The sequence below is a fragment of the Morone saxatilis genome, unplaced genomic scaffold (genome assembly GCF_004916995.1).
Source record: "Morone saxatilis isolate NCDOM2014 unplaced genomic scaffold, NCSU_SB_2.0 Contig24, whole genome shotgun sequence".
NCBI classification, from domain to species: domain Eukaryota; kingdom Metazoa; phylum Chordata; class Actinopteri; family Moronidae; genus Morone; species Morone saxatilis.
Genome location: NW_023339807.1, coordinates 1,734,678 through 1,743,753, shown reverse-complemented (window position 1 = coordinate 1,743,753; position 9,076 = coordinate 1,734,678). Strand labels below are relative to the sequence as shown.

At 40.3% G+C, this 9,076-nt stretch overlaps 1 protein-coding gene across 1 annotated transcript in view; it reads left to right on the top strand.

Moving 5' to 3' along the window:
* Window positions 1-9,076, top strand: part of adgrb1a (adhesion G protein-coupled receptor B1a) — a 143,948-nt gene that overhangs the window by 114,816 nt on the left and 20,056 nt on the right. Inside the window, exons 19-24 of the mRNA XM_035672108.1 lie at window positions 658-761; window positions 1,631-1,733; window positions 1,831-1,981; window positions 2,068-2,137; window positions 2,404-2,470; window positions 4,423-4,508. Of these exons, the coding sequence (XP_035528001.1) occupies window positions 658-761; window positions 1,631-1,733; window positions 1,831-1,981; window positions 2,068-2,137; window positions 2,404-2,470; window positions 4,423-4,508 (581 nt within the window). The remainder of the gene's footprint in view (window positions 1-657; window positions 762-1,630; window positions 1,734-1,830; window positions 1,982-2,067; window positions 2,138-2,403; window positions 2,471-4,422; window positions 4,509-9,076) is intronic.

The following is a 9,076-nucleotide window of genomic DNA, read 5'->3' as shown; positions in this document are numbered from 1 at the left end:
TATGGGTAACCACGAGTCTCCCCTTTCCAGGCACGCCCATTATGCTTATCTCATGCAGTTTGTTGCATGATTTATACATTCTTCCTAGTGTATTTAAATATTTCTGTATTCTGGAGTCTATAAACAGTACTGGAATTGCATGAATTGGGAATGACTGGAAAGCTGAGACACATACTGACACATACCGCCACCCATAAGTCACTGCCCCTCTTGTGGCCCATTGCAGTTTGATAAAATGCTTGATTGTTGCCTTGTTTTAAGCTTGAGCTACAATGTCTGAGAACCTTTTCCCACACTGAAGTGATGGTAAAGAAAATGTAGTCCACTGCATCTGAACCATGAATGACCCAGTTAGGAGGTGAGCTCTCAGCAAATCGAGCCAACAGGGGATTTTTCTGCTTTTTGTATTCATCTGCTGACAGCTCCTGTCAACGTCTGTCCACACCACACATCTACAGGTTTCTCTCTGACCCTGTTTCTGACTTTTCCACTGCAATATTTTTATTCATAATACTTTTGAATTATCTGTGACACTTGTCTAACTAATTAAAATTTTGAGCTTAGGTAAACATGATCCACAAACAGAATTTAAGCATAATTGATTGCCCATAAATAACACCTTTTCACCTTCTGTGTTCTCTTCCTTTTATTTTTCAGAACATGGATAAGACACAGCTGCCGTCTGTGACGCTGATCGTTGGCTGCGGAGTTTCTTCACTGACATTGTTGCTACTCATCATCATCTATGTGTCTGTCTGGAGGTGAGACAAACATGAAACATTTAGCATCGGGCTGTGATTAATGCGAGGTGGAACCGTCTAACTCCTGTAGCCTTGTAGCCCTCAGAATCTTCACTTTAACCTATTTATTCAGCACTTCAGAAAGCTCTGACATTGTGCTCATTGACACTGAGCCCGTTGTTTTCCGCATATCCTGCACATGTCTTGAGGTTCATTATTGCGTCAGTTGATTTCAATTCAAACAACATATGCTCCACGTCCTTGACACTGTGTCTTGAGTGGTAACTGTTTTATGCAAATAACTCTACATTTGAACTGGATGAAAAAAATGGCTACAAAAATGGTGACAGGCGTGGATGACATGGGCGCAGCTGTAGGTTGCTTTAAGCTGAGTTGCAGAAATGATGAATCTGCACATTGCTTTGATTGTTAAAACACCTAGCACCTGCTACTGCACCTTCTGTCCACTGAAAATGATGTCGGCAGGGCAAATACATCTTTTGTTAGCACAAAACAAACAAAACAAACCATCCTCCCAAACACAAATTGGCTAATATGAGAGACTGAATCAGTGAAAGGAAATTACATTTCATTTCCTTTTCTGCTATGTAACTGAAGCACATAGGCTACTATGTTTGTGGTTGTGGTTGGTTTAACTCTTTTTTCGCTCAACCAGGTTGTGTTTGCAAAGAGGAGCCCCTGAAAAGCTATGTCAAAAACACATTGCATGGTTTACTATGATGAAATCTTTCACAGCAACTGGAGAAAGGCTTAAAACTGAACCCTGTGTGATCTTGAATAGGTCTGTTGTGCTTGGTTTAGCCAAAAGGTTTTCAGTGAAAACCGCAATCAGAGTTTTTATTAATCTCTTCTCTGTCATTTTCCTGCAGGTACATTCGTTCTGAGCGCTCAGTCATCCTCATTAACTTCTGCCTCTCCATCATCTCCTCCAATGCGCTGATTCTCATCGGACAGACACAGACACGGAATAAGGTAAGGACTAATCCCGAGACCAATGTCTCAGTGCGTGTATGATCACAGTGATACACGAGGAGTCACCCTGCTTTCTCGTCTTTTCCTCTTGTTTCAGGTCTTATGCACCCTGATTGCTGCATTCCTTCATTTCTTCTTCCTGTCCTCGTTCTGCTGGGTGCTGACGGAGGCCTGGCAGTCGTACATGGCGGTGACGGGCCGCCTCAGGAATCGCATTATACGCAAACGCTTCCTGTGTCTTGGCTGGGGTGGGCCTTCCGTCTGCTGTCCATCATCGCCCAGCCTTTCTCATATTGTTCTCCCGTGTTAATATGCATTTTTATTTTTCTCCCAGGTCTCCCTGCGCTAGTAGTGGCGATCTCAGTGGGATTCACCAAGGCAAAGGGATACGGAACACAAAGCTAGTAAGCGCGCTTTCCTATAGATCCATTGTATGTACTTCCCACTCTTTAAGTATTTATACAGGGATATTACACATGGTTGGAGGTTTATGTCTGCAGTGTAATTAACCTCTCTCTTTCTCCGTCTCATCTATCTTTTACCATCCTCATGCATACGCTCCTCTACCTTTCACCTCATTCTGTCCCTCCTCTTTACAACCCCTCATGTTTCCTTGCCTCGTTCCTCCATCATCTTCATTTCTTCTGTTTCCCCTGCTCCTCTCTTATAGCTGCTGGCTGTCTCTGGAAGGAGGTCTTCTCTATGCATTTGTTGGACCTGCTGCGGCTGTCGTCTTGGTATTTCCTCTTTCCTCTTCAGTCAGCCTGTGTTGGTTTTGCCTTTAAACCCCCTTCACTAATTCAAATTCAGACCAGCAGCGATAGCTCCCATCATGTAACAGTTTTCATACAGTCACATAAAAAAATCATATTTTTTTTGTATGTATCACATGGAGTTATAATAGTGATCATGTTCACAATAGTAGCAATAATGTTAGTGGTCATTGTGTTATAGGAAGTACAATATAAATAATAGTAAAATATATAATAAAGAAACATAGGATTAAATAAAATACTCCCTGGATTCAGACCGTTATATAATATAGCACTTCTACCAGTGAACAAATAAGACCACAGCAAAGTTAATAGCCCATGTCTCCTCCTTTTCCCTGTTTACTTTCTTTACCTTATTTACCTCCTCTTTTCTGTCCTTGCCTTTTTTTCCTCCCCGCTTCCACCTTTCCGTGCTCCCTTCCTCCTTCTTGCCCTTCCCTTTCATTATTTACCTCCCCTTTTCCTTCCCTGCCTCCTCCTTGCCTTGTTTACTTCCTTCTCCCATCTCTGACTTCCATTCTCTCGTTTATCTCTTCTTTTCCTTTCTTACTTAATTTTCTTCACTGCCTTCTGCTTTTCCTATTTTTCCCTTCCTGACTCTTCCTTTTCCCCTATGTACATCCTCTTTTCTTTTCTTGCTTCTTTTTTTTGCTCCCTGTCTTTACCTTTCCTTGATTGCTTCCTCCTTTCCATCCTGCCTTTTGCTTTTCCTTATTTACCTCCCCTTTCTTACCAAGCACTCAGTTATTATTTAAACTTTATTATTAATCATTTCTAACATGTCACGTTGTGGTTCTGTGGTATCGTCTTAGCAAAAAACCAGCTAACTTTGTGTTATAGTAAGTAAGTAATATTACTGTTTTACAATGTCAGCACGGACAATTGGATTCTAATTAGCAAATAATAAGTAATTTAAGCACCTTCAGTTTTTTGGTTTACAACAGAGACAACCACCATTCTATATTTGTTACCATATAGCCATGATAAATATTAGCTTCCTGTTTCCATAGTATAATAATGATCAAGATAATGGACTGCAGCAGTTACATTCATATATAATTTTACGTCTTTATTAGAAAGAATATAGTGTAGTTATGGTTCCACTTTCTACAGCTGCTGTTTCAATTAGAACAAGGACAGTTTTACATTAACCATAAAAATCATAATAGGGAGAACAAATTCACATATAAATCGTCACCTCAACCCTTGTGATGTTCAGCCTACTTCAATCTGAGCTAAATCACAGACATAAACACATGCTGCAGTCTCACTCTGTCCTTGTTTCACTAATCAAATCCATTAGCTACAGTTTCAGTGATTCACTTCCCAGTGCCTCTCTCCTACCTTCCCACCAGCAGCTTGTTTTAGGCGTCCTTTTTACGCAAGCTGCTTCCCTAATAAAGAGCTACTGCTCCAGTTGGCACCCGTACTGGAGGCCCGGCCCACTCTGAGCAGCATCAGAGCGGCTCATACGAGAGATTTTTATAGACCGTGAATCCTCAAAGCAGTAAAATTGTAGGAATTACTACAGTCAAGAATACCCCCCTCCCCCCACCTTTGATTTCACACAGCTCATATTTTATGTATGATCTTTTTTTAGCACACTGTCTATATCCTAAAATGTATTCATATGTTAGCAGTCCATCCTTTCAACTGTTTACCGCTCATTGGGTGCCTGATTTTGTCACTAACATTTAGGATGGTACAGTCTAGTATTTACAGTACAGAGATTACAGTAAGTACAGCTAGTGTATGCCTGATGACATTTATGAGCATGCTGCCATCATCATCTTGTCATGACGAACATCATCATCATCATCATCATCATCATCATCATCAGAGTATAGAGCTGCATGTACTGAAGTAATGATGCTGCCTTTGCTCTGTTTTAATCTTGTTCCTCTTCTCTTCGGCAGGTTAACATGGTTATTGGGATTCTCGTTTTTAACAAACTGGTGTCCAAAGACGGCATTACTGATATGAAACTAAAGGAGAGGGCGGGGTATGCCTTATACCACACATCCATTATACACAGTGACCTATAACCAGCCTGATGGCTCTGCTAGAGGGGAAGGGACTATCACATTATTGGCTCTCTGCCTGAAATTATCCTTAGCCATCATTTGAGACTTTGCAATTGGTTGAAGATGACACTTAATTTTTAACACTAGGAGGATAAGGGGAAAAGGTTTAATTAATCAAAAATAAGATAAGAGATGAAAAGAAAATGTGTTTTCTCATGTATGATTAATTCATCTATGATTAATGCTTCTGACTTATAAATGAAGGATAGAGGCAGAAGTTTCAGAAGAATGTGGGGAAGGCTGTCTGGTTATTGGTCCTGCACAGACTGAGCAAGATGGTGACTCATCTCATTGCTTTCTTTTAAGTTTCAAATGTGTCGCACTTCCCTCCAGCTGCTCTTTGTTTGCAGGTGTTGCTATTGATGTAAATTTCTGTAAATCCATCCGTGTCCTTTTTTCTCCTGTTTGGTTGTTTCAACTTGGGGGGAGCAGGGCTTTTTAAAGGCAAGACCCCACTAAAAAGTTTAAATCAAGGAAAATGAAGACAAAAAGACAACTTTGGTTTGGTTTGTGTAGCATTGTCCATCAGTTCCGTTGGTAAAATTGTATTTCACAACTTGTTGTTTTTTAGCAATCTCAGCAGTTACTTTGTTGAGTGAATTGTTATCAAGAGAACAAATGGCCAAAGCTACACAGATAAACAAAAAAACAAGTTGTGATGAACTATAGTTTTTCTTTAAAATTATATTATTGCTAAGCTGCTGATTTGTAAATAATTTTTTTATGGAGTTGAGCAATAAGGTTAACTTCACAAACTGGTTTGCTGCTTTAAGGTATGGGGATATTAGTATCCTTTAAGAAAAAAGGAACACTCGTTTTGGAAGAAACACTAGATGCTTAGAGTTTTACCTTTAATTAGATCAATATAAGTTTAATCAGTACAGAGATAGGTCCAGAATGCGTAGATTAAAACAAACCCTGAAAGCAAGAGAAGCTGCTAACCTTACTCCGTCATCAATATTCAAAAAAAAGTTTGGTTCAGGTAGTCGTTGACTTGTTTCAAATTATGACATTCTACCGAATGGCAGTTGCGGGTTTCAATTAAGGGGGAGCCCCCGAATTAACAATGTGGGGTTACCAACATGTGGCCTCAACACCTGCAAGGATATATACTATAGTCTTCTGGTTTATTGCTAGCTGGGCAACAGGTGAAGGCAGGCCACTGTGTATGTGTAATTATGGATCCAACCGCTTTTCTTGTCAATGTCTTAAAAAAAACTTTATATGTATTATAAAAGTTGTTTAGGTTTAGGCAAACCAACAAAACCACTTGCTAAGGTTTAGGAAAGGGTTAGGGGACTACAAATATAAAAAAGGCATTTGGAAGGCTCTGGGTCAGGTTATGTACTCAATGTCAGCACGATATCATATGGAAAAGATCAGGGCAGAAGTGTACAGACTAAAGAAGAAGACAAATAATTACCGGTTATGAAAGGGTTAAGGTTAGGGTTAGACCCTTTCAAAATGTTAGGAAGCCTGAAACGTTCTCCCACTTTTTTGACCAACAACCAATGAGCTTAAGGGCTGCACACAACAACAGTTCTGTCTAATTTGTAGGATTACCAGTTTTGATAATTGACCCACAGAGCACACACCCTGCTCCCCTTTACCCCGCAGGCTGTTCTGTCTCCATGGCATTGTTGGTGCATTCAAATGTTATTTTCTTTCTCTCTCTGAAAATGTTTGCTTTCTTCAATGATCTCTCTGTTCTACTGTACTTGTTTTTGCTGTCTGAAATGTCATGTTTGCGTTTGCACAGAATCCCCTCTCTCTCACTCAGGGCTCTCCAATCAGGAACACATCAGTCTCAGAAGCCCCCTTCCATGTCATCAGTGATTGGGTAAAAAAATACCTGCCCATCCCACCCCTCTTCTTAATGTATGGCTACCAGCCCTGCCCATCACCAAACCCGCTGAATCCTCTAGCAAGCACCTTTGATTGGCTTACTTCCTGCCTATTTACCTCACTATTTCACTATTGACCTTGCAATTTATACTACTTCCTGTTAGCTGAATAGAACATAACACATTACTGCCTCAGGTTCTTACAATTTCTGGAGTGCTTTTAGAGAAGCTGTTTTAACAATAACATACACTAGTTGCAGTATATTAATATTTTCTATTTACATGAATGGTGTGGGCATGTGTGTGTGCAAGGTTAGCGTGGTTATGTATGGACTGCATCTATGTAGTGTGTCTTCTGCATCATATTAAGTAACTCTTTGAAGCGTAGACAGTCAGATTGCTGCTTGAATTTTATTAGTCTTCATTCAGTCTGAAAGTCACATCAGACTGTTTCCCAGAGGTGTGACATGGACTTGAGTGACAGATTTGATGACTTTAGAATCAACTTGACAAAATAAAAAAAAATTGCAACTCTGCTTGCACTTTAACACCAATTACTCGTGACTTCACTTGGGCTTCAGCCTTTTGACTTAAATATGCTTGATATGAAAAAGTATGTTATTTAAAAAGTGTTTCATGAATGAATTCATTGCGCTTAATTTCCTGTAACAAATAATATTAACACTGACTGACTCCGATAGCATCCAATCAAGTTGCAAGAGAGAACCGTGAAGAACAAATGTTACATTACTGAGCACGAGTTATAAAAATTATACCAAAAATAATTTTCTTTTGTTGTTAAAATGGCATTACATTTGTTGAAGAGCGCATTTTGACTTGTTTGGGACTCAAAACTCAAAGTTTAGGAATTGGGACTAGACTTGTCAGACTTGACTTGGGACTTGAGTGACTGACTTGGTTCCCTTCTGCTGTTTTGTCCTCAGTTAATTTTGTCACAACCCATGCTAAAATATCATTGTTCTCAACTATTCTATGAATGGTGGAACTTGCAGATGTCAAGAGTTAGGGCTAGGGTTAAAATCAATAAAAATGGAGCCAGTAAAAGTGTAATTGAACTGATAATTTGATTTGATTTGATTGATTCAAGACTCGGGCAAGGAAGTTCATTCTTGACATTGGGATTTCACTGTCTTCTTCAGTGAATCAAACTTTTCCCAGTACATGCTGCAACTGGTTTGAGTGTGGTGTACACGAACAGCCGTTATCTGTTAATGGTGTTCATTCAGTCTCTGGTCCAGGGTCCTTGCCGTTTTACTGAGTTTTCACTGCTGTAGTGTCATACACTACTCCAGTCTTCATCTCAGGAGGGCATCCTATCTTTAGGGTGTGCCGGCAGAGATCTGAAAGTGTTGGATGGTTTATTGTAGGTGTTAAATCCCTGTTATGTAAAGACTCTTTAGTTAGATGTCTTGACAGCACAACCATGTAAGGAAGTCCCACTGGGACTCTTCTTGACCAAAACAGTATTGACAGAGAAGTAGTGACATTTTTCAACAAGGAGCCAGTGGGCAGCCAGAGAAAGCTCAAGGATGACGTTCTGATGCCAAAAGACCAAGTCAGAAAGCTGCCAAATGAACCTTGAGTTGAGATAATGTTGTCACAAATCACATTTTGATTCATGTTTTGCACCTGTGTGAGCATTTATATGATTTAGCACTGTGTCAAACATACGGCACCTCAATGACTGCAAATATCTGTTTGACTCTTATCCATAAATAAGTCTTAAAGTGGGACTTCAATTGTCATCTGTTGCGTATCTGTATCTGTTTCCTGGGCTCCATGAATGTATGCAGCACATCAAAATTACTGCAGCCACAGCAAGTCTTCCAAAAGCTAAAATTTTGGAAGATGTGTTGACTTACTTCCCTTTCAGTCATCACAGCTGCCATGTTGCTGTGTCAGTCACAACCCTGGCCATTTTACAAAAGGAGTCTAAATGAGAAAAAAGTGTTGCTAGACGGGCCTAATGATTCATATATTGCCATGTATATCCATTCATGTAAGCATTTTCCACCACTTAGCAGGTAGCTAAATGTCCTTCTCGTCAGCCACGTCCTGGTCCAGGAGGATCCCAAGGCCTCCACACATAGGATAACTCCTTCCAGGAGGCATCCTGATTAGATGCCCAATCACCTCAACTGGATCTTTTTAGTATAACAGAGCAGCTGTTCCACTCTTACCTCCTTTCAGATATCTGATCTTCTCAGCTAATCTCTGCTGAAATCGGGGAAATATCTACATGGTTGGGTCTCTCAAGGCAAACTAAGGGCAATTTGACGACTTTTTGATGCAGCTTTAATAGGACTGTTGTTTCACATGAGGTGATCGGGGCAAACCTGCTGGGGAATGTGACAGACAAGTGCCTGGTGTCTGGTACTGCTGCCATGGCATCCATTCAGTATCATCCAGAAACAACATGGGGCCACTACCATTCTGCAGCAGAGCCTCACCCCCCATAGGTGTAGAGTTCCACTGCATTGCTATCCAGGCAACAGGCAAGTGTAGAGTACTCCACCAATTGAGCATTGCTTTCTCATAACATTGCTGGACAGATTAAACAAAGAAAGTATCAAAATTGGATGCTAGTGTTTAGTTACAATTCAACTCAAAATGTGGGTATG